General features: G+C 40.5%; 1 protein-coding gene across 6 annotated transcripts in view; it reads left to right on the top strand.

Annotated features, from left to right (window-relative positions):
• PALM2AKAP2 (PALM2 and AKAP2 fusion) overlaps positions 1–26157 on the top strand; it is a 264299-nt gene that overhangs the window by 60199 nt on the left and 177943 nt on the right. For all 6 annotated transcript variants that reach the window (XM_064736652.1, XM_064736659.1, XM_064736653.1 and 3 more), the window contains one exon: positions 5061–5191. In XM_064736652.1, the coding sequence (XP_064592722.1) occupies positions 5061–5191 (131 nt within the window). The remainder of the gene's footprint in view (positions 1–5060; positions 5192–26157) is intronic.

The raw sequence follows: 26157 nt of genomic DNA, 5'->3' as shown, positions 1-26157 counted from the left end.
ATGCAAAGACTTTTGGCAAAACTTCAATTTGGCAAAGATTTCAATAAAAGTGACTTTGATTTCAGTGGAATTACACTAGGGATCATTAGTGGCTGTTTTCTAGGGCACAGAAGACCACAATTACCCGGAATAGTCCAGAAGTGTTTCACAAGAGCAGGCACATTTACTGGAGGAGGCTGTCTTGGGTCAACTTTTGACCTTTGTTTCTTCTCAGGATTATCATCTCCCTTGAACTCAGGAGACAGAGGAGTGCTGCACTTCAGCAAGCTTTGCTTTTAAGGAGAGATAGTACTAATTGCCCTAAACATATGCAAGTTCAAAAAACACACAAAAAAGCTTATTTAAGGGACTACCTCAAAAGGTAGCAGCACAGCAAGGACTGGGCCTTTTCTCTTGTCATAAAAAGTCATGACAAGTCTGACAGATGCATCTGGGCCTTGGTTTAAGACACTATCACACTATATGTAGGGCTGCAAATTTTTATTCTTATGAAAAAAGGTTATGGATGTTGTTTCAAAATTGGCAAGACTGATGGTTAGAACTAATCAACTCACAAAACAGGGAGTGAAGAGGTGGCAAGGAGTAAGCATAATGATTTATGGAAAGGATGCTAAAAGGTTTACTTGCTGTAATAAAATGTCCTCTGATACTTAAACTTTTGATGCAACATTAAAGCAAAATGCAGCACTAACAGCAAAGGTTTTCTTTGCTTATACAGTACTAATTCTACTGTGTGCATTTGAGAAGTTATGCATTATTTCCTTGCTAGCACTAAATGTAAACAGCTTAAAGCCCTCAGGCTTCACTGTCCTGAAGCATGCAAGTGAATTAAATGTAAGCATGTAATAAATGTTAGCATGTAAGATTGCAATGCACTACTTTTCTCTACCATCACTGTGTCTGCTGCATTCAGACATTTGGCACAATTTCTTTCTGTCCTGTCCAACAGTTGTTCACTTATTTATGTCCTCCCTATGGTCTGTGCACATAACTGTGACGGGTTTTTTTCAGTTTTTGCATGATGCAAAACTGATGCAAATTCAGGTGGTTTTCCTGTGCTTGAACAAGCTAAACAAAGTGAAGCTGCAAATTATTTCTGCAATCCCAATTCTCAGTTCTGTGCAGAGAAACAAACCACCTGAGAGCACTGGCAACTTAGAGGATCTCAAGCCCAGTGCCCTTTCCACTTCAGTAACAGAAAGCCTTTTTAATGATATGATCTAATTTCTGCTGAAGGATTTAGCCCTGAAGAAATGGTTCTCTTGCAGTAAATGAAGGATTACTTATACCAGACAGTACATAGCATAGCTGCTGCTCTGTCAGTGAAGGGGTTCTTTCTAAAAGTACAGCATATTCACTGTATTCGCAGTAGTCACAATATTCACATATTCCAGTATGGCAATGAGCAGTACAAATACCTGTATTTTTGCAGTAGTTTATGTTGGCACTCTCAGAGCTCTTTATCATTTGGACAATATCTAATCATACAGCACAACTGTAGTGCATGATTGTTGCACTACTTCTCTGTTGCATGTTGCACTATGCAGAGAAGAGTTAAAGCTCATAGCAGACAATGAAGGAGAAACAATGCTGAAATACTGTCTTGTGGCTGTTTTAATCACGGGCTGTTAAGCAAATGCCCAATATTGTTGAACAGGAGTAGCTCATACAGGTACGTATTTCTGGGCTCCATCCTCATGCAAACCTTAGTTTAGCACACTTGGGAAACACCTCCTATTCTTCCTGGGTTAAGATTTTGCAAGATTTTTTTAAGAAGCATAATCCAAATTTCATAGGTATGGAGGACAGATGGTAGCAAACTCTCTTTTGTTTCCAGTCTGCATCTGGCTCTGGTTTGCATCTGTCTGGGTTGCTTTGATGTGGGCTGTCTTATATCCAGGAGCTGTGCCTGAGTACCCAGCACAGCTCTACCATCGCCTCACTACCCACCCTTGGTTTCAGTATATGTACTAAGGCCTTCCCTATGTGTTTGTGAGGAAAATGCCTCCTTGGAAATGTTTGCTCAAAGCAGGAGAGAGGTTCTTCCATCCCTGCCCACTGCTTCTCTCCTACAGCAGTTATGTGGCCGGGAAGAAAATGCTTCCTGCACAGCAGGGTTGTGACCAGCATCCCCTGGTGTATGCCTGCCTGTTAGCCTGTCGTATCTGCAGTCAGTGCATAAACACACACAGCCTCAGCAGCTTGGCAAATAGACTCTATGCAACTTAAGAAATACATTTATAAATGTTTCCATTTCTCGGTCCTCTTGTCTGAATTCCTCAGCATAGTATTTAACAAATGTCTTAATTCTCATCTTAAAAAGGAGAGCCAGAAACATCAAAGCTTTCAGTTTTCCTGTTTCAGATAAAATATGATGACATTTCACCCAAGAGGGAGGATTTTTAGTAGTTCATAGCATTCTTGTCTCTAAATATGTCTTTTAAAAAGCCCATTGATGCTTTCCAGTTTCAAATTCATGCTATTAATAGGTTAAAAAAAAAAAAAAAGGCTTTAGGGGAAAGAAATCATGTGATTTTGTAGCTTAAGTGTTTCATATAAACAAAGACCAAAACAAAATCTGTACAAAATATCTTACTTTTAGTGTACAGCAGTTGTACTGTAGGGACTTGCTTCTCTATGTGAGCATCAGCATGGACTACCTGTAAAACCACATTGAGAAAAGCCTCAGTTTTATCTGTTCTCCTGGAATCGGAGAGGAGTTACTGCTAACTTAATGTCTTCAGTGCCAGTGCCGTCCAAGCAGCACTTTGTCAAAGCCTTGGTTTATTTATTTATTTTTGCTGGAGCCATATCTGAACCAGGTTTAAAGCAGAGAATGCTGTCTTCATCTTTAGAATTTGGTCTGTAGAAACCTAGGGGTTTTTTTTCAACGGAGTGTCAGTCAAGATTTCTGATTCAAGACCACAGCTGAGTACGACGCATGCAACGTAGTTCCTTGTGCAGCTGGTCCACGTTTGAAAGATAAGGCAGCAATTTGCTAGAGAGCAGTCAGCCCTCACTCGGCTTTGCACTGGGTCTAGCCCAGCAGGTACCCACTGAGCTGTGCTATTGAGGCTTTAGAGGCCAAAGGACACACTGTTAAAAGTTTAGCCTCTCAAGACCTGTAAATACATCTTTGTCTCACTTTGTTTCTTTGAACATGTGATGACCTGAGAGTCCTCTGCTGAGGGGACATTTCTATAGCATGGTGAGGTTGAACAAGGTGATAAAAACTCTGGCTGGTAATCAGCTCAGCTGAACACAAAAAAGTCACTACCAGCACATGAAATGTGGCAGAAGGTACTAATAGATGGTAGTTCAGTTCCAGGACAAGGAGTAGCAAACTGCAGAAACTGTGGCTGGAGATAGCCACTCATACTGTTTTGGCAACTAACAACTTGGAAGCCATGAGCAAAGCTGAGTTCATCAAGGTAAAGTATGTCACTAGCATCAGCAGGTCTTAGCTGTTGGACATGGCTGCATGGGACAAGAGCATGAGACCTCTTCTGTTATGCAAAAGTCCTAATTCACATAGAAATCACTTTAAATCCACCTAAACATCCTGTCATGCACAGCACAGTTAAAAACAGTGAAAGCTTGAGTAATTTATAAAGTATAATTTGTGTGTGCATTTGGTATTGCTTTATGTCTGCCGCCTTACTAAAATCTAATTGCCTGACATCAAATAGGTCATGGAGAGACAAAAATAGTTTGTGCATAGATACTATGTCTATATATATACACACACACACTCAAAAACTAGCAAGAAAACCTAGTCTGTCATGTCAAAAATGTTTCTATTTTAGGCAAGGTTTGAAGCTTGCTGTTGGTGGTAAATGTTTTCCCTTTATACATAGTTTGCACAAGTCAGGTTCTATTCCAGCAACAACCATGGCATTCAAAAGACACAAAAGACACAGCATGTTTGGGCTGCCTCTGAAATCCAGTTTCCTTGAGCTGATGATTTCCTGATTACCTCCTCTTTGCAGAAGAGGAGCTGGTTCCTTGAACTAGCACTGCCAATCACTTTGCAAATTCAAAACCAAGCCTACCCTTTACTAATCAATTAAAAGGGAAAGTTTGGATAGTCCCCTAGATTACCATTTTTTCCACCACCTCAATTTCCTTCTTCCCAAGGGGCAAACTCCTGTTTAGCTTTGGGCTCCTGTTGTTCCTCATCCTATCTGCTGCATTCCTCTGTCATATTTAGACCAGACAAGGAGCATAGGCGTGTATACTGTGTAAAGCATGCCTTTTAACCAGTCCACCTACCCTGGTGAACTAGCCTGGAAAAGCTGCAGCTGCGTTAAACAGGAACCAGGTGAGGTTGTAGCCACATTTTCAGTGCAGAAATCACAACAAAACTCCCAGGAATAATTCTGTTGGGTGAAGGATATTGATGCTTTTTGCAACAGTGTTGCTGTGTCCTGGCAACCCTTCCACAGTTTCTGAAAGACTTTTGTTCATTTGTTCTAATTTTTGTATGCCGAAAAGATGATTTGCATGCTCATGTTTATGTATACGTGTCTGTCTGTCTGCCTGTAAATATATGGAAACACATGTATTGTATAAATAGAAAACATCTTTGATTGATTTAATAGTAGACTAATTTTATACTCCATGAAAAACATTACATTTAGAGCACACTGATCTTTTGTTTTTTAAAGCTTTAAAAAGTGTATTACTTTAGTCCTTCTAGCACATTATTTATACTTTATTAGTCACAAGAAATCCACACTTCAGTTCAAGAATTTCAGTTCTTGCAGGACTTGCTGATTTGCTAATTTTAAACTCTTGGTTTTATTAGGAGCTAAAAAGAACTTCATGTTAAGGCACTGATAGTAAATAAATTGTATACTGTGAAACTGACACTCCTCAATGTGAAAGACCTGACATCTAAATAAACAGCTGATTGTTTGGCTGTTATCAACTGTCTGAAGCAGTAAGCAGAAATTCAGTGGGGACAAGCTAATATTCATAAGCAAATACAGCTTCTTCTCAATCTTCAGATAGTTTTTGTTCAGTCTATACCTAAGATACGGGATTTTTTTACATTGCAGTCAAAAGCTCTTCGGGAAAAATGGCTGCTACAGGGAATTCCTGCTGGCTCTGCAGAAGAGGAAGAAGCCAGAAGGAAGCAGTCAGAAGACGATGAGCTGAAGGTGAAAAAGCTGGAAGAAAACATACACAGGTAGGGACAGCTTCCTTTAGCTTTGCCTAAGAACAGTCACTCCCATGAAGGCTGGAGATTTTCCTTGCCCAGGTCCCCATCTCTGGCAGCAGCTGTGGCAGCAGTCCAGACTGTAAAAGACTGTAAAAGGCAGTCACACATACAGCCAAATACACCCAACGTTTGTCTCCTGGATGTCCATGTTGTTCAAGACAGAGTCAGTGTTATCTTTGTGTTTGATGGACTTTTATGGATTTCTTTCGTGAGGTAGCTAAACAGAGGGCCAAGTTCCCCCTTCAGGTGCGTGTGTATGACTTGATCAACACCCAAGAGATTCTCCATTCCTTTACACCTCCTACAGCCAAAATGAGTTCAAAGAGGGAGAGAATCCTTTTGCACTCACCTCACTGGTGCAAATGACTTTCTGAAATGCACCAGCAGATGCCACCAGCAGATCAAATACTTACTGCTTTCAGAAGCAAGGTTTGGGTGTTAGAGCGATTTCCTTTTATCAGTTTCCCATTGTAGTCTGAGTTGACATTTGTCCTCTTTTTTGTTGCTTTTTTCCTTATTTCATTACAAACTAAGGGCTCTAAAGGAATAAAAGGCTCATAAGGAAAGTGATTTTAATCCTCATAGGGCAAATTCCAGAACTGCTTCTTCCATTTAGGTTATGTTAATTTAGAGTTTTTTCAGCTGGCAAAAGCTGGTGAAATTTGGCAACACAACTTTTACAAATACGTCAGCTGAGGCTACAACAGAGAAAGGGGAATAGGACCAGCAGTCCAAGGGTTGAGGTATTAACTTCGTATCTGGTGAACTCAATTTGCCTTATGGCAGGCTTCTTGTGAAATTTCTTGGAGAAGTCAATGAGAATGTTTCTCTGGGGATATAGACAAGCAGATCTACCCTAAGCCTGGATAATGCTAAATAACTGCTATGTGGAAGATATTGATCAGCATGAATGTAAGAGTTACCTCGTGCTACTGGTCCTTGTCCTGTGATTCAAGTTAAATGAAACTGGTCTGACAATGTGTATTGTTATTTTACCTTTGTGGTAACAGAAGGCAAGGAAACGTTTTAGATTTCATATGATATCTGATATTTTACTTCATAAATTAATACTGTATATGGAAAGAATACATAGACTGTGCTTCAGAAATATGTACTGTAATACACATATTTCATCTAGTGCTGAAAGATGCTAAGACCCCTGACCCCATCCAGCAAAACATGTCAGAGTGGCTAATTTCAGCTGAGTTCCACCACTGAAGGCAGTGAAACCTCTTTGTTTAACTAGTTAAAAGTGTAGGATGAAGGACAGTGTAAAACCTTGGCTCCTATGGCTTGCTTTTTTGCTTTCTTAACTGCAGTCATGAAATCAAAAATTTGAATATTTGAAAGTAACAGAACTCTCTTCTTCTATGACTACTTATCTGTCAAATGACAGGTTTCTCCTGAGTTGAGGTGACATTTGTGTGATGTCACCTAATAAACTTAACCTCCCTGTTCTCTTTCTAAGGGAATTCCAAAGCCAGTAAAAAAGTAATTTAATTTAAATGAAAAAATATTACATCTGAACGGTAGAGATTAGACAGCAGAGGTTGAGGTCATTAATCTAATTACTTTTACATCCATGACAACATGGCATATCCAGAGCCCATCAAAATAGGCTAAGAAGGTAAATGACTGTAGAAGGATGTCAAGCACATTATCTGAGGAATGAAGTAGAATGGATTCATCCTGGAAGTATTTTTCTTGCTGTCTGTGTACTACATTTTCCCTCCACATTTGCAGGAGAGAATCAAGGGGGTGGATTACAGGGGCATTGTTCATCTGTTCATGTTTGCAGGAAATCAATGGCCCTTTGGAGGTCCTTTTTACAGGGGGAGACCTGTAAAAAAGCCCAAACCCTGTCAACAAAGGTGACAGAGGACAGACTAAGCTGGTTCATGAGGAGGATAGAAAATTACTTCAAGACCAGCCCTAAGGCTGATTCCACAGGACTGTGAAACCACTGTGCCATGCAGCTTGCATATTCATTAGTGTCACACTGCATCATATGTGCAAGCACAGAGCAGCTGCAGAATCAGCATGTCTGAGAAAAAGTATTGGGACATGCATACTGGAAAAAAATACAAAAATACATAATATATTATTAAAATTATATCCTTTGCATTTCCTCTCGGATCAGGGTGAAGCTTACTTGTGAGGAACAATGTCCAGCGCCTGCTGGCAGCCAGTATCCATGACCCTGCTTTAAGAATGGGAGTTCATCCCTTTTCTCTGACAGCAGAGCATCCCATCATCATGACAGAAAGCACCATTTCTTCTACACACACTGAAGCACTCAAAAGGGCTCCTTTCTCATACCCCTGCTTTTACTCCATGAATGCTGTGGGGCAAGAGGAGTATCTGTCGTTATTTGCAGGCCAGCTGTACCAGTAGGTCTGAGAATCTCAGTGAACTGTGGTCCTTACAAGAGAAAACTGAGAGCGTTTGAGGCCAGACTAGCATTCCTAAATGAGGATGTAGCCTCATGAAGGTGGGCTCGTGTAGCTGGTGGGCTCATGAGGATGTGTGCTGTCCAGAAAAGACCAATGCCTTTTGGAGAAACAGTAAGGCTAGCACTGGGTTTGTGGGTGGTCTTTAAGGCCTTTCACATCACGCAAATTCTTTGGTTGGGTATTGCTCACTCTAGATCAGTTTTAAGTGACTTTCTCACTAAAATAATACATTTTGCAAGATGTAAACATGGTTCTAATGCTTATTCTTAAGATAGTGTAACCAGTTCTCCTTTGTGTGGGAAGTGTTAATTTCAACTAAGGCAGTAAAAATGTATAAGAGTACAGACTGCTTCTTATTTATTAGACTTCTTTGTTATTTTATCATGATACAGGAAATCATATACTTCAGCTTGTAGCTTGCAAGGATATGTGCATGACTCAGCTTAGACATGAGTAAGTGAAATGATTTAATGAGCCTCCTCATCTGCAAAGGCATTTTGAAGAAGAATGTCTACATTACTCAGCATTTTTCTGCACTTCACGTTAAGCAGTGGAAAAAATACCAGCATCAAAAAAAGAGGAATAACACAGAACAAATAATGAAATCCAAATAATTTAATGCTATTATAATGCTGCTAGTTAACATCAGGAGGGCATAGAAGTACACAATGTACAAATAAGTTAAAAAAAACAAGCAGTGCAAGATTAGGACAAGGTGCTGGCATATGAATGGTGTAACTGTGGATTACAGGCAGAACACTGATTTGACAGCTGGGATCAGTTTAATATGTTTAGAACCCTTGTAACCAAGAATGCAAAGTGAAAATCAAGGAGTCAAAATAGCTGAATGATTTTGGTCCTGGATTTCCAGCACTCCTCACTGCCTGACTTCACTCTTCAGAAAAACACAAGATACCTCATGTAAAAATCATTTGTCTCTTGCATTTCTGTCAAAAAAGTGGGTGGTCCAATGGACCTTAATGGAACTTAAGAAGACAGAACCCCTTATTCAACATTCATGGAGTCTTTAGTGGACTGGATGTCTGTCACAAGTGGAATAATGTTGCTAAATGCTTGAAACCTGGCAGGAAGACTAGTGGCAGCATTGTGTCAAAGTCAGGGTGAAGCCAGACATGGATATCTCTTCACACAAACTATAAAGTTATTTAGTTTTATTCGTATAAAGGTCCTGGGTCAGTGGTGGAGGAAGGCAGATATTTCTGAGTTATCTTTCCCATTGTTACAAAGTACAAAAGTGATCCCGTTTTTTGCAGCTACCTTAGATTTGAGTAAATTGTAGTAAAGGAGTCAAAAATGAATTAAAAGCATTTCCCTTCCCTTAAACTTATTCTCCAAATCACAGACCTGAAACACATTATTTGGGATAACATTGATAGAGATTTCCAGTAACTTCCACAGACATACTTGTGATAGTGTGTTGTAGGTGAAACAAATGCTTCAATGTGTTGCTTGCCTCCCATTGTTTGGGGTTTTTTACCACATGATGGTCTGGGCGTTTTGCAGCAGTGGAAAATGAATGGAAAGTTGGGATTTGACGTCTGGATATTATACAGGTAATATCCACAAAACAGAGCAGCCCACCCAAAGCCTGCTATTCCTTCACAGCATTTCAAATGCCCCCAAAATTATTTTGTTATATTAGATTAAATTATAGCTCATAGCTGGTGGCCTGTGTTTACTGCAAAAGATGAAGGGGTTTTGTTGCTCTGAAGCTTTTGGGTAGCATGGAAACAAGAAATACTCTATATCTCCCTGCTTGATGATGAACACTTGCATGAAGTACCAGGGGACTTACTGTCATTCCTGGAGTAAAGAAACCCAGTGAAATAAATGTTCAGCAAAGTGGCGTATCCCTCCAGTAATCAACAGTGCATTTGTTCACCTTGAATGAGGAGGTGCCCAACAACTCCAAAGAGTGACGAATTATTCTTTTAGCCATTTTGGACATGAGCACCAGGCAGACAGTTTAAACCAGTGTATTCTGGATGCCCAAAATGTACACGCGAGAGCCACTTGTGGCACTTTGGTGCTGTGACAGCTCTTGCAGGTGTAGCAGTGCAGGAAGAAGCCAAGGAGTAAGTGGATCCCTTGCTCTTTGCTCAGGAGTACCCAGCTGTCAGCACATCCAAGGTCCTTATGCTTGCAAAAGCCCTTTGGGGTTGTGAAATTCTTCACCTTTCTGCATGCTGGTGATAAGCCTTTGCTGTATCACCTCTAGGAGAAAACTTTTCCATGGTGGTCCAGCACAGAGGGAGAGCTCCAGTGCTGATGATGGGAAGGTCTGTGCTTTGGCCCATAGGGCAGGAGCTCTGTCCTGGGGCATGCACACCCTTGATGGTTCTTGCTGTCTTGCTGATGTGGGCAGGTAGAAAATGTATGCAAAAAATCCCTCCCTCCCAGCAACTCCCATCTCAGAGTGCTGAACTAAAAGATGCCTAATGAAACAAAGTGCAGGAGAAGCTCAGCTTCCAAGAAAAACACTTAACCTGAGAGACCAAAATAGATGCTGTCTGTAAGCTTGCATGACGCAAAATAGATGCTGATTGTATCTGAATAAAAGCTTACCACCTCTCCCAAGCAAAAGGTGCCCTGCTGTGCACTCTTTTGTTCTACTGTCTTTGGTCTCTGTCTGCTTACCAGTATTAGACATAAGTCCAAATCTAAGTGGAAGCAGATGCAAAATATGGTAGAATTTCTTCAAATATGGCAGAAACATTGTCTTCTCCTATTACTGCAATCGAATCTTACAGGTAAATGCTTAGATTTGAGTTCTGTTTGAGAAGCTGGCCTAGGCCATGAGGATAAAACCCTCCCTAAGCTGATTTGATATGCAGAAAATAAAATCTTAATATATCTTATTAATAGACTATGAGTGCCTAACAGATCTGTGATGCCAAATGAGGTCTGTGCTAAAATCTCTTTTCACTGAAGAGTCCAGCATGTACAGATTCATGGTTCAGCTGAGGTTGTTGCAGCTGCTGCACCTTTAGCATTTTCTCTCCTTCAGGCATCCATTGTTTAATTTCTTTCTAATGCCAATGTCTGTTTCCTGCATCTTCTTTCCATGATAAAAACCTAGTATGTCTCAAACTGGGAACTCTGAATCTAACTTAGTCTATCCTGCACTGTCACTTACAGTCTTTCCATAATAGAGAGAGAGAGAACTTAAGACAGATGCTACTGCACTCCTTCAAGAGAAGGATCATCTGATGTCAAAACCAGCTGCCCAGACCTCCCCCGTAGCAGACAGTGTATGCTGGGACCAGAGATGCCATAAACCTGTCCCTAGCCAGGTCTCAGCCATTTCCCTTCAGTCTTAACCTCCAGAGAGATGTGAGCAGTTCCTGAAATTATGCTAGTGCAGAGAACAGTGTGTCTTATTTTGCAGCTTCACATTGATGGCAGATGGAGAAAATTATCAGGAGCATTGTTATTCAGCATTTTTGGCTTTTACGTAGAATGCCAGATGTAGGCAAGCCTTCAGTCCACCTCCATATGCTTCCCATCTGAGCAGTTCTCTTGGGTGAGCTCTGTAAGAGTGAACTTGCAAGAATATCTCGTCATGGCCTTGCAGTGTCTTCAAATTCTGCCCACCTTGTGAGGGAACATCAAGCTTTCTGCACAGGAGTAGCTGTTCATCCCCAAGCCTTCTGTCTAGCTCTCCACTAACATTGATCAACACCAACTCTCATGCGCTGCAGGTCTGCAGATTCCAATTTCAGCAATCCCTCAGAACAGTGGTTTCCAAAACAGCACAACATTCACCTCCCATTGTGCTCTTGATGGGGTTTATTTATTATGTATGACACATTTCTTAGAAAAACAGAGACCAAAACAAAACCAGACAAAAAGCCTAACAACCAGGAAATTACAGGTTTTCAAAGGAACCTGTTTTGCAGTGTGATTAGAGAATTTCTCAGAACTGGCATGATGATGTAAGAAAAGCAATGAGCTAGAGGTGGCTGGGTGGCAATGGATTTGAAGTTTTTTCATATGGTATAATATATTCAGATGTAACACTTAAAAAAAAGAAACAACAAGCCAACACTAAAAATAATAACACAGCTTACTACTTCAGCTCTGAAACTCAACTCAAAATAGTAGAATGCCATGCCAGTGCCTTAACAGTTGCTTAAATGCTGGTGCTCTGAGTTTAATAGTAGCAATCTCTGGCTCTTCCACAACTGCTAGGCATTGCTACCTCATAATAACTTAATTATTCCTATGCATCTTACAGAATAGAGGATAGACTCTTCAATTGGAGTACAGACTCCCTCCACACCGGTTGCGTCTGCTCTCCTTAAATATGTGTACCATACATGGATCTTGATAAAGACACCCATTTGCCTAATTTGAGAGCTGGATATAAAAGAAATCCCAAAATTCTGCCTGTACATAGCAAAGTATTTTCCTCCTCTAGTGTTTCTGACACTTCACCGTGTCAGTGTGCTATAGATTTAGAGACAGACTCCCTGAGAACAGAAGCGGGCTGTCGAGGTGTCCTGGCTTCAGCTAGGGTAGAGTTAATTTCTTCTCATGGGGTTTTCATCTCCAGCTGGGCTTAAAACTGCTACACAAGGATGCATATTTTAGGCAAGATAACAACTGTAAAATGCCATCAGTTTCTACATGAGTTAATACCAGCTCACATGCTTCACCCTCTTGTGAAAGGGGCAATACCTCTAGGTCAGGTTCAGCAAGAAAAATGCAATTTCAATGACTGCAACCTTTCAATAAAATGGACATTTTGTGCAAGGCTGGTTTCTGCTGCCATACTAGATGAGACGTAGTGAAATATTATCAGATGAAAAACTCCTGAGCCTCCTTGGCTTTAACACTTCAAAGTTAAAAAGTGCACATCTCTTAATGTGATGGGGTTAGCCAGGTGGGGAAATCTCTTCCTTATGCATGCATTATCTTATGTATTGAATCACCACTGATGCAAAGCCATCTAGGATCCTCACACCTCTTTTAAGCCTAGTAGAACTGACAGGGGTTTCCTGAAGCAGTGAACTGTGTTATAACATGAAGTGTAAGAAACTGTTGAACTTCATTACATCTGAATTAAATATTAATCACAATCCAAATGAGACAGTTTCATGGAGTAAAACAAAACTGACTAGTTAGTTTTGGTTTCCTTGTTATGCTTACTTTTGTTGGAGTTGTCTGGTTGGTTTACTTTCTTTGTATGCCAGCCCTAACACAGCGTAGTACAGGTGAAACAGCTCCTTACACACAGTTGGTTCATATAGCACCTGGCAGATGACAAAAAATAAAATTGTGGAAATTCTATAACAGGAAGACAAGTTTGTGTGAAGGTAACCAATGTGTGCACAATCTTTAAAGACATGACAAACCAGGAGAGTATTTAGAAAGAGAAGGCAGAGAGTTAGGCAACAGCATGAATTTGTTTTATTGCTTTACAGGATCATTAGTCTCTCTCCAAATTAAATCAGAGGACTTCTATCTTCCCTGCCAAACCACTCTTTATGTGCTGGACATAAAGAGACCAGAACATCCAGTGTGTGTATGTGTAGATAAAATTCACTGTGCGTGCAGTGTACATGCACACATGCTCACACATGTGGTCACAGAGCCTGGGAAGACACAGGTGCAGTTCTGGTCCTCAATATTCCATTTTCCCAGAGGGCCAGGTTCATCCTGTTGAGATCTAGGAGCTTAAATAAGTCACCTACATTGAACCACCACCTCATTTGGCCCCCATGCAGTCAGTGAGGGAGCAACAACACCTCTGTGGCCTGTGTAATGCTCTCTCTCTCTCTTGACTTCACAGGGCTCAGTTAAGTGCCTCAAGGGCAATGTGTGTCATTTAAGCCTTGATGTTTCTTCCTGCACAAGCACCCTCTACCGGGCCTCTGGGCACTACCGTGATGCAAGTATTCATCAATATCATTATTTACGTGTCTGGTGCATCATCTGTTTATGACCCCGGGCTCTGCCCTGTCACTCTTGCAGATCTCCAGCACTAACACGTTCTTCTGCAGAGCTGGACTAGGGCTGACTCGGTGGAGGTGGGGCAAGGTGCAGTGTCTGGAGCCACCCAGTGGGCATCGATAGTCTGAGCCTCGATTTTAAAAAATCCGCAGTCTGAAAAGCATGTCACCTTCCCTTTAGGGTGTTTTAACTTCTGCTGTACGTGAATCCTAAGGCAAGAAGTAAAGCAAATCCCTGTCCTGGTCCATTGGAGGCAAGCAAAGACTGGATGTGCAGTACGGAATCCTGATTGATAAGAAAGGGGCACATGTAATGAATTTCATTTAAAGAATTTACAGTTAAAGAAAAAATGTCCCAAGGCATGTTCAGGCATGCTCAGGAACAGACAATAATGGGCTTGCACATGTATCATGGTCTCACTTTAAAAATGCAAACGAGCTGTAACAGAGAAGCTCGGTGCATACCAAAAAACTGTAGACACCCAAGAATACAACTGGTGCAGTCAAAGTAACAGCAAGGGACATTGAGAGCGCTTGGACCAGCATGTTACAAAGGTAAAGCATGCTCATTGCCATGCCCAAACACAGGCTTGTAGGTTGAAATGCTATATGGCTCTATAGGGTAAGATATCGAGGCCCCAGCACCAGACTGCAGTAAGAAGTCAAAGTACAGAACTGACTTGGTATGACATGTGCACAAGGGCAGCAGAACCCATGGGGAAGAGATAGGGACTGATAAGTGGAGGCAGCAAGAGACTTTACACAACATATCCACATGGATTAAAATAATTTAAAAGTAATACTTGTGTGGCATCTGCTGTGACCTGCGAGGACACAGGGAAAAAGGACTTAACAAAGGTATCAAGATTACTTTCAAGCAACAGAGGAGGGGAAGGCAAGGAGGAAAGAAAGAAAACTCAAAAATTTTGCAAAACCAACAACATAAAATATTAGTTCAAGGTCTGATAAAGCAGAGCTTTACCAAGGATTTCCATGTAATCAATACCCAGAGCTGCAGTTAGGACTCCTGAACAAAGCATGTTGTGTGCTGCAAAGTTTGGTCAGCAAAGCCAAGCAACTGCAGTATTGGATTATGACTTTAGAGCATCATTAATATCTTAGAAAAAATACTTGAAGTGAAAGGTAAATTCTAGTTTACCAGGCACTGGAGTCAGACCTGGACAATGTTCATGCTTCTTTTTAGAAGTCCTTCAGCCAGTGAAGACTACCTGATGTACAAGGAGTCATAGCTATGAGACTGGAAGACAGGTATATACTGAAATTGGTCCTCCTCGGTGCTACCCATGTAAAAGAATCTGTGGACAAGGGTCTGATATGCTCTAGGTGCCAGTAACATGTCTCTTCTGGGGCTTAAATGGGGATCTGTTCTCCCTTCTCTGTAGCTGTCAGTTTACCTCAGGACACATTCACCTAAATACAGTACCAGAGTCCTAAGAAGGCAAGTAAATTAAAAAACAAAGTACTTGTCAAGGAAAAGACTATCTGAAACAGATGAAGCTGATTCTGAATAACTGGATCACTGGTGAAACTTCAAAAAGCCGTAAAAACATTTGCTATATTGTAAATGATCTGAAAGACCTGGCAGAGCAATACCAGGTTAATTTCCCATTCCCAGAAAAATGCATTTAGTCTTCACATGAAAGTTTGTTAAATTATGCAAATTCTGTTCTAGAACATTTTTACTAATGCAGCTAAACAAGCAAAGCTTCCCTTTGTGGACTGATGTTTTTACCAGCAAAAAGCTAGGACTCTTAAATGCAGTGACTTCTGTAGGCAGAGGTTATTGTAGCCATGTACTTACCTCTCTGCTAGAATACATACTGAAATAAAATGTTATTAATAATAACCTACCCTCTAGGCAAACCAGCACATCAGTGGGAAAGTTTACAGTCATTGCTAGTGGAGAGAGTCACAGGGACCAAGTCTTTGCATCTGCACTTGTCTGGACCATGTAGGTGGTGCAGAGCATTTCTCTGGGAATTGCTTCAAGGAAAGTAATCAGCCATGAGAGAATGAAGTGCAGAATTACCCCTGGGTTAAACTCTTACCTCTGCCAAAGGCTTCTTGCTTTATTTTAAGCAAGGTATTTCAGCAGTTCTTCCACATCTCATACTCCAGTATTCATTTGTGCAATTATCTTTCTCACACATTTACTATGATGTAAACTCATCTCTTTGGTACAGGAATTGCTTCTCATTTATGAAGAGAATTTCATTGCTGCCCCTTAGAATACCAAGTGAATGTTTGCTCTTCAGAATTCTTCACGTTTTTATCTTTATTTTGCAGTGGCAGCTGAGACATAGTGCTTCTGAAGACATGGCTTGGGGTGCCTCAGGCCCATGGTGTGACACACCTGCATAAATTAAATAGCTTTTGTTGGTAATTCCTAAAGGAGTTTTATTTTTTAATTCAGCTGTCAAAATCCAGTTCCCAACTGATAACTCTCTTTAAAATGATGGTGGTTTTCTTATCTTTGCTCATTAACCACTGGGCTTGTTTTATTTCTTCTTTTTCTCCTGCTGTCACTCTCTATATGCAGTGAGTCAGGAGTCCAGGATTCCTACTGGATCTCCAGGGGGGTTGCATAACCCACGCCATGCTGTGCACAGTAGTATTTACTCTTCACTGCAAAAACTTTATATGCATGTGTTCAAGGCAAGCAATGACAAGAAAAGGAAGTGGGGACCAGAAGCATGGACTAGAGCTTAGGTTTTCCAAGCTGGAGTGATTTCTCAAGTAGATAAGTCTATAACCAACTGGTGGACTCAAATTGTAGCAAAGGTCTTTAACACCAGAGGAAACATTCATTGTCTACAAACAGATTCGAGAGAGACAAAGCAATTCCAGCTCAGACCCCGATACGTTTGATTGTAGCTCAGGGAAAATGTCCTAAATGATGGAGTTATTGCTGCTGGGCTGTTTAGAGAACTTTTTGTTTGTAGGAAACCCATTTGGGAAACATGAACTTGCCTACAGAGCCTTAATTGCACAAATTATGAATAGACAGATATTCCATGTAATCATGGATTACTAGCAATACATAATCATATGGTAAGGGAGCACGTAACATGCATGTCAAATAAGAGACCAGGGAAAATAACTTATAATTAAATCTTGGAGCCCTAGGATTACATTGGAAGTTTTCAATGCAGTTTTAATCTTGTGCCTTTTTAAAAACATACTTAGAAAACTGTAAGTACTGTTTCCTGGTATGAGTCCATCTTTTGTCTCATTTCTGCTCTATGTGAGGGTACTCATTAATCAGGCCAATGAATTTCACACACATGATCGTCCCAAGAATCCACATTGCGATTAGGATGTGGGTGAGTAGTCTGGCTTATAGGAAGATGTTTTTCTAGATGTAAGTCCATTAGATAAAGGAGCAGTCTTAATAACCCAGGTAAGGTTTGCTGAGACTTTCAGTTGAAGACAAAGATCTTAGTTCCAAGAGAATAGAAGGGCAGTATGAAATACTACCAAATTACAGCAAAAGGCTAAGGGTTTTCCAACTTGTCTGATGACCTCTGAGCTCTGTGACTTGGCACACCTGAAATAAACCCAGATAGGCAAAATGTTCCTGAATTTAGAAATGCATTCCAGGCATCAGCTGCTGCAAAGCAACAATGTGACACCAGCAGAACAGGGAGCACGTAAATCTCATGTTGCTTGCAGCATCCAGGTAGGGAAACCAGAGTAGTCTGTTCACCTTCCAAATGTTGGTCCAGGGGGGTTGTATGGGGCTAGCCATTGATTTGGTCCTGCAAGGACAGCCCAGCTCACTGCCAGAAGTTACACCCAGCAATGAGACTTTTCCTCATTGAGACCCAGCAATCACTTTTGATGCAGGGAAGTGGTTTCATGTTTGTTAAACTGGCAGTCCACTTTTGATGCCATAAGATTTTCAGCCAAGAAAATAAATGAAAGGTAAAATGACATCATTCTGACTTTAGAAAATGTTGCAGCAGGAGGAAATATTGAAGATACCACAGGATTTACATGTGTACGCTGTTCATGCTCCAGAAGATGTAAGGGAAATGCCTCATGCCTTTGAGCCCTTACCCCATTGGTATCACATTTTGGGGAGAGCTGTGGAGAACTGCAGGGTGTCACCATGCCAAGAACATGATGATCCTCAGCTCTGTTTTCTTCTTGTGAAATTGCTGTACTTTAATTTAAGCACAATCTAAAATTTCCTGCCTGCCAAAGGCTGGAAGTAACCACCACATCAGATGTAACTTGTTATGTCACACACATGGTCATTGAAAGCCCAGTTTTAAGGCTATGGGCAATGTTTTGTAATCTTCCAGGCAGGCAGCAGTGGTCAACTCTCCCTTTATCATCTTTTAGACAAGTAATTTCGGGAGCAACCACCCTACATTCAAAACCTCCATGTCATTCTCTGCTCTTTGCTACTTAAAAACAGCTTTAAAAATGTGAATCAGTGCTTATATTGATACCATGTAACAGAAAAATGATCCTATTTTCCTAGACCTGTTAGGGTATTGGGGAGATTCTTTTGGGTATGTGTAGCATCAGAGGTCAGGTAAAGAGTCCAGCTTGGTCTGGACAGTAGTTGCTGAAAACAGTGTAGGTTTCCTGGAAGAATGAATTGAAAACAGGTTTCAGTAATTTAAGTCTTCTTTGCATAAACAAGTTTTGAGAAATAGTTTTCTTCTTACCAGCTTAATTTTTTCCTGAATATTTATAGTACAGTGTTTCTACCCAGAGATCTTCAATTATCAGGGATTGGTACAGTCAAAATGATAGCACCTAAGGCAATACCAAACCTCAGATATAGCAGAGAGACACTGTGTCAGACTGGTTTGTTAAATGCTTTTATTTAAAATTTGCAGTGGATGAGCAGAAAATATGACCAAATCAGACTAATGTCCACCATGTAAACTCTTCATCCATGCCTCAACTTTTTCCTCTCTACAGAATGGGAATGTAATAGCTAACAAATGCTTTGATAACCTGCAAACAATTAGCAGAAGACATGAGGGCCATATCCTGATGTCCTGGCTTACAGTGTCCTAGGCTGCTGTTGATCCCAGAACCAAACAGATTTCTTGCCCGCAGTATAAGTTGCTAACACATTACTTTTCGCAAGGCTGCTATTGCACTGTGTTTTGTGGACACTCATTCCACTCTTCAGGCATTTCAAAGAAGAAAAGAGAATGGAATATCCACAATTCCTCCCTCTTGAATGCAAGTGGAGGCCGGGAGAATGCACTTTGGTTCTTTATGACTTTCAGGAAGTGAAAACTCCTGCTTAAATGGGGTGTGTGACAACTGAAGACATTTAATGAACAGGATGACTCTTACAGGTGGCTCCTTGGCGGAGCTGTAATTTGTCAGGCCCTCCACCAAACACCACCAGAATTCCCTTGGGCATCAGGCTGGCTTTATGTGGCACTTGAGTGCTGTTGGGTTAGCACAGTTAAATCATGAATTTGCTTCCTTCAGTGGCGCTGTTCTTGACTTGCCTCAATTGCAAACAAGAAAATACAGCTTTTCTTTTGGACGATTACCAGATCAACAATGACTGTGAAACATGACCCAGGCAAAGCAGGATGTCTGATATTCCTTCCTTATTTCCAGTGCTTCTTTTGTCATATGAAATGTCTGTAGGGCAAAGTTGCAAAATTACCTATCCTGAAAATGTCATTTTTCTTGTTAAGAGTGCTGGTATTTAATCATTTCCCAGCTTCATTAGGTGGCTTGTCTTACCACTTACTGCATCAGTACAGACTGCATCGTACTGGCATCTTGAATAAGATGAGTAATACATTGATATTTTTCCATCTTAGCGGCCCCCGCTGAGCCACCTCATCTCCCAAAAGAGAAGACATTTGAAAAACCTGATGCAATGACCCAGCATTTCTAAAAGGTGATTCCTTCCTCATTAGTCTTTGCTCTACCTGCTGCTGAGCAGAAAAGGATTCAGTGCAATAAGGGAAAGGAAAACTGACAGCTTATGTTTGAGTAGAGAAGAGGTAGATTGTCTTTAGTGATCTCTGACTGTACTGTTTGTTGCTTTGTTAGGTGTATACTTATCTGAAAGTACTGTGCATGAACAAAGCTGAAAATGGGTTGCAAGTGGGCTTTCAAATTCCTTTCTCTGAATATGAATAACTTTCATTCAAAAGACAATCATTATGGAAGTGACATATACTACAGAGGTCTGAAAAATTTCATTCAAAAATTAAATATGTGATGGTTTTTTTGGCACAAAAATTTTGTAGAGAGATTCTCAGAAGCTGTAGTAGCCTGTAATACACTGATTTTGCCCCTAGATAACTGGGACAAGTTAACTACAATACAAATCTATGTTGGATTAGTCTGTTCAGGTTTTTTTTTGTAATTGAAGCTTTTCTAGATAGTAATTAGACACTAAAACAGGACATGGAACATGTTGGTTTTACCTAATTTTCTTGTTTTACTATTTTACTGGTGAAAAATTCATGCTGTTCTATGTACTGAGAACAATTTGTGGTGCTGAATATTTATGAAGGAATGATTTTTTTTCATCCGAACCACCTGTATTTTGAAAATGGTCCCATCTTATGTAATTCTTTGAAGGATTTTCTTTCCTTCATAGGAAAATGTCTTCTAAACATATAGTAGTGTTTTGTGTCTACCATAGGAGGAATGCTGTCTGGGAAATAGCCCAGAGTGTACAAAATGTGTTAATGTGTCTGTTTGCCCCAGGGCTGCTGAATCATATGTTTATGAAAGTATTCTGAGAGGATGTGCATAATGAGGGCCTTGAAAAATCCGTTTCCTCCAGCTTTTCCTGGAGAACAAGAGTTCATTTTTTGCTGGATGGAAAGTTTAATAAAGAACTGGGAAACTGTGGCAGGCAGAGAAGATAGCTTCCCAAGGAGAATCAAGGTGAAGTGATAAAGCATCATCTCCAAAATCACCAAAAGTACTCCAGCAGCTCTCATTGCTGTTCCATTCTTTTTTTTTTAAATAAAGTAGCTCCTCTCTAGTGGTTAGCTGAACTTCTCATTTCATACAGCATATATTGTTTGTGAGAAATATTAGCCTAAGGACCATGCATCAGTTATTAATTTGGTGATAAAATATTAAATGTGCATCTTCTCCCCCATCAGCTGGAGCAAATGAAAGGAAGGGGAACTAACAGAGAGGCATTTCTTTTCTGCTGCAGTTAGGTGGACTTTGTTGGTAGGATGACTAGAAAGGATTTAAAGCTGTCATGGCTATTAATGTTGTTGGAGTTTGACAGCTCCCACAGCTTTATTCCTCCTAAATACTATTCATATCTGTCTTTTCCTCCTGCCAACCCTCTGGTTTTATTTAATTGTTTTGTTCTTAAGAGTTTGGTAACTTCTTCAACATGGCAAAGGGTTTCAAGGAAACAACAATTTTCTGCAGATTCCTCTCCTGTCACATCTCAGTAAGGTGACCTGCCTTAAAAACAGTCTTCAAGGCAGGCAGCCGGGTCTGTAGGCAGCATTTGGATTCCCACTCTCCTCTTTCGTCACCCAATTCCCTTTTAACTCTGAGCAGCAACGTGACACGTCTCCATGATGAAACCCTCTTTTTCCTCTGCACTCCATACAGGTATGGTCCTTGCTGTCTGTTTCTTTCTAGGACAGCAACAGGAATGCTCCTGCCACTCCAGCACAGAGGGAGCTGGGGAGCACCAGAAACTTTTCCAGGCTTTAGCTCTAGTTTCTTTGCCTCCTTTCATCCCAGGGATTGCAAATGGGAGGATTTGCAAATCCACAAACAGGAGTTTTACTCAGTGGCATCACGGACCCCTGTCAGCTGTGCCATCCATGCTCACTGAGCAGGAGCCTTGATGGTGCTCAAGTATTGCTCAGCCTGTGTGGAGGGGGTTGGACAACACAGGTCAATCCTGCTAACCCGGAAACAATAGGTTATAGCGTGATGGTGTGAATATTTAATTCCGGATGGAATCAGGAAATGTCAAAATTATACCTTCTGTTTCAGCACAGATTCTCCTCTGATTCTCAGTGTCTCCCTTTTTTTCCTCATTATCCTCCTAGGAAGAAAATTTTTAAATTAAGTGGGAGGGTAGACTTGCAGAAGAGAGGGATAATTTTTGTTCTTTGTGTCCCACATTGATTATCATTCTTGTAGCTGCACTTTTTGCTTATCTAAAAAGAAGCTGTGATTTGATTGAGGGAAGAATAGCTTTTGCATATTAATTTTGTCCTGACCAAGGTTACTCTAATGATACTAGAAAAGTTCTAATATTCAATCACCACTCTCAGATTCATTTAACTAGTAGCATCCCCTGGCAAGTTCCGCAGAAGAAACAGTTACAAGAAGAACAAGTAATTAAGAAATTATGCTTATTTTAAAAAGAGCATTAATCATGTTACCCTCACCCTGCACAGGGAAGCAAATCTTTGGAGCATTAATACCTCTTCCAGCTAACTGTTCAGAATGAGAAATTTCTGCAGAGTGGTTAGTTCATGGTGAGACCCCACAAAATACAACAGTTAGGGACAAGGATGGCTATGAAATTATGAAGTCTGTGACTTACAAATGGAAAAGTAAATTAAAAATAATGGGTTTGGGGTAGGCAGATTTCAATAAACTCAAGATTTCATAACTGAAAGCTTTGATGGCTAGAGGAGTTACACAGAGTGAATGAACATAAAAGCAAAAACTGGATAGGAAAAAGATAGGAGGCGTAGGACCAAACTCACTGCACTAAATCACTGGGTTTTCCCTATCATTAAGCAAAGACAAAAGGTCAAAGAAAATGGAAATCAGTTCAGTTTCCTAAGCATAACTTGAAAAAGTTACAAAAGCAAGTGAGGACAAAAGCCAAAAAGGCAGAGGCATAATGTGATGTGTACCGTAAGAGGAAATTATTTTGTGGTAGTGTTACTGGTAGGGGGAAAACAAAGGAAAATGCTTATCTCCTGTTTCACAGAGAGGAGAGATGGTAGATGACACTAAGAGTCTTGTTTTATTCTTCAGCCTTCACTGAAAAGATGTGCTGGAATTGGGCAAGAAGTGCAGTTGCACCAGGTGCATATCTGGAGCAGAATCAGGAAAAACAAGTTGAGGAATACTGAGGCAAATAAGAGTGGTTTCAGATCATCTGAGCGTGGTGAGATCCATCCCCAAACTGGACATCTGGCTGAAACCATCTCAGAGTCCTGTCCCTTTGAAGTCTTGGAAAGAGACGTTCATAGGAAAAGCAAATGCCGTACTTATCTTTACCAAGGGGAAAGAGAGAAGAGCAGTTAAGGGATACCAACCTAATTGCATTCCTTAGAGGAGTACGTGTGGTTGTCTAGGAGAATACACAGTGATTATTAAACAACTTGAATTTATGAAATAAGGCCTGGCAAGGTACTCAGCTTCCTTGACAGGAACCCAGCAGACCATGTCAGCCGAGGACGCCATTTACCTTAACAGTAAGGGATCTTTGTTACTTTTATAATTCAGTGAGTAGAAATATGATTTGGACGAAACTTGTCTATGACAGAGACAATACTGGTAAGAAACTATTCCGTCGAAATTGAAGGGAAAAGTTTTGATGGACTCTATGCTGGTTCTTAGACTATTTCATCTTCTTATAATACTGGAGGTAATGAGAAGGTTTATGAGTAGATGTTCTATTTATTAAACTTGAGGATAACATCAAGCATGGGGGCACATGGTGAAGAACAGTATGGTAATTGCAAATCAGAGATGATCCTAAAATGCAGTGGAAGGAAGTTGCAAAATTTTGCCTTTGGACAGGCATAGCCAACTGTGTAGACAGCCAGCTGTGGCTGTCAGCCCAATTCTCTCAAAAGCATGTGGGAGTTAGAATGAATAAGAAGCTGGACATGAGTCAAGGATTTTGGGCTGTAAAGACATTTTGGTATGTAGATAAGGAAACATAAAAGAATACTCTCCTGGTTGCTAGCAACACCTCACTTGGATAAATGTGCAGTTGAAAGCACAATTGCACTGAAAGTACAGTTCAGCTTAGCAGAAAATCAGGAGGAGAAGATGGAAGTGGTTGGGGGTATATGGTCTGCAAGGAAAGAGTGCTCAGTCTAATGCAGAGAGTAGGTCTTCAAAACCTTCACCAGCCACGGCAGTGGGAAGGAATAACGGGTTCTTTGTGTTCGCAGTAGGAGGGATAACAACTACCAAAATTAAGAATTGGCAGTGGAAATTCATTAGACAAATTCTTCCAGCAATCAGGGCAGTGAAGCACTGGAGAGGCCATGGAGGGCCCATCATTTCAGGTCTGTGAGATGAGGTCAGAGACAATCAGCGGGAGCAATGTTAGTTCAGCCAACACAGTCTGCAATCAAGGACCTTCCTGGACCCCTCCCCCTGGGCCACGAGGATTCAGCACTTGCTTCCAGCCAGTCAGAGACTTACCTTCCTCTTTCTGATAACAAATATCCACAACTTGCAGAAGAAAACTACTTTGGGAAAAGAAAGTTGAACAAGGATGTGATAATGTCTTCAACTAGTTTGAAAATAGCTTTAAAGATGGGGGAAATAAATTTCAAACACAAGAGAAATGGGATTAAAATGCCAGAAGGCCAGACCTCTAAGAAAATAATCAAGTATTTCTCCTGTAGACCTTTTTCAAGAGTGAGCATGTTGAAGCATTGGAGTAGATTGGCAATTTGCTACAGAGGATCTCTGTTCCTGGACAGTTTTAGGATGAAGCTTGACCAGTTTGTTGAGATACTTGATGTAAGAGGGAGGGCTGCGCTATTTTATGTTTCTGTAATTCTCTTGGAGAAGGGAAGTACTAAGTGTATATGGAAATGAAACAGAGAAGTGAGATCAGAAACTGCTTTTCACTAGAGCAAATGACAGATTGTGAAACTCAAACCAAGAAATTAAAAATGTGGGTATGGGGGAACCCCATATTTTTTGCATTATGAGGAGTCATCTTGTTGCACTTGTAAACACATACAGTGGTGTATTTTGGAAAGTACCATGTAGAGTTCCCAGAGATTCACAGACTAAGTTAGTGCTTGGGACAGGCTCTTGGCTCTTGCTGTGTATAACAAAGCCAACTTCTTGCATTTTAGGTAAGGAAAAAACTTTCCTATATGCAAGTCAACACTGAATTTTTGGTCTGTTTCCATAAAATATCTAGAAACAGCTAATGCCAGGCACAGAACTGGATGGACTACCATTGCAAAGCAGACAGCCAGCTCCCAGTACAACTGCTTGAAATCACGATGGAGTTTTCTTTCCACTCCCCCTCTTCTCACTAGCTGGCAAAATATTTCTGTGTTGGAGTCACTTGTTTCAAAGTTCTTTTTTGAAGGCATAAATATATCTTCTGGTTTGAATTCAGAGTTTCAGTTTTACTCTCCAAATAATTTAACATTGTTTCACTAGTCTGAAATAGACTCTGGATTTTCATGCTTTGTCATTTGAGTCAGAATAGACATCTGTGAAGAAAAACAGAAGGCATAAATTTTAGATTCTGCACACCCTACAGAACAGGATTATGAGAAGCTGAAGCTATAAAAGAAGCTGTAGCATAAAGTGATGACATGAATGGCTCATAACTAGGAATATCTGTCATAGACAAAATTCTGAGACTGAAATTTCAGCACTGCCTCAGATACAGAGAAAAAATATATTTATCAAAAATATTATGAAAGAGAGGAATTAATATTATTTGTCTGACCTCGTGGAAACATTTACTTTGATAAGACTAAAACATTCTCAACACTGACAGTGTAACGTTTTTATCTGTTTTTATCTGTTAAATGGTAATGTAAAAAGCACATGTTTCTGCTTCATGGAAACAAAATATTGAGATAATTTCCTGTCAGATTGTCATGGAATAGATAAATTCCCGTAAATATTTTACATGTAATTAAGTCAGTGTTCTGCAAAGGAGTAATACTTTTCAGGGAAATCGTCAACCATATGCCATAATTTTCAATTGTCCTTTAACCCCAAAAAATGTTGTCAAAATGGTATATACTTCTAAGCAAAGACAGAAAAATAATCTATCATCAGAGAGATAAAAAGTCATTCCAAAGGAGAAACAAAACAACTGCTCAATATGGCTTAAAAATGCTTCAAAATTGCTTAACAGTTATTTACCACATTGTATCTACAAAGAGAATCAAAAATATATATTTTCTGTCACAGCAGTTGCTCAATACAAATGGATCTTAAGAGTATTGTACTTCCCCTCAGTGGTTTGTTATATCTCTTTATTTCATATCTTCCGGATTTCTGCCAGGAATTGCCAAAAGCATCTTACAATCTCTGCTATTGATACAGCATGTTAAACATCCAAGGCAGCAGGGTACTCATTAAGCTACCTTCCTAATCTGTAAGATATCACTAATCCTGTCACAGGGAACCTGTGGCTGCCTTCCTTCACCCTGCTTTGTGCTGTCACAGCGCCTGCTGCAGCACCCTGCTGTCCCCATCCTTGCATGTGCAGCACGGGGTGTCCTGCCCTGGGCTCCCTCGCTGGAGCAGC

The sequence above is a fragment of the Zonotrichia leucophrys genome, chromosome Z, assembly GCF_028769735.1.
Source record: "Zonotrichia leucophrys gambelii isolate GWCS_2022_RI chromosome Z, RI_Zleu_2.0, whole genome shotgun sequence".
Taxonomy (NCBI): Eukaryota; Metazoa; Chordata; class Aves; order Passeriformes; family Passerellidae; genus Zonotrichia; species Zonotrichia leucophrys.
This window is presented reverse-complemented; position numbering and strand designations above follow the sequence as displayed.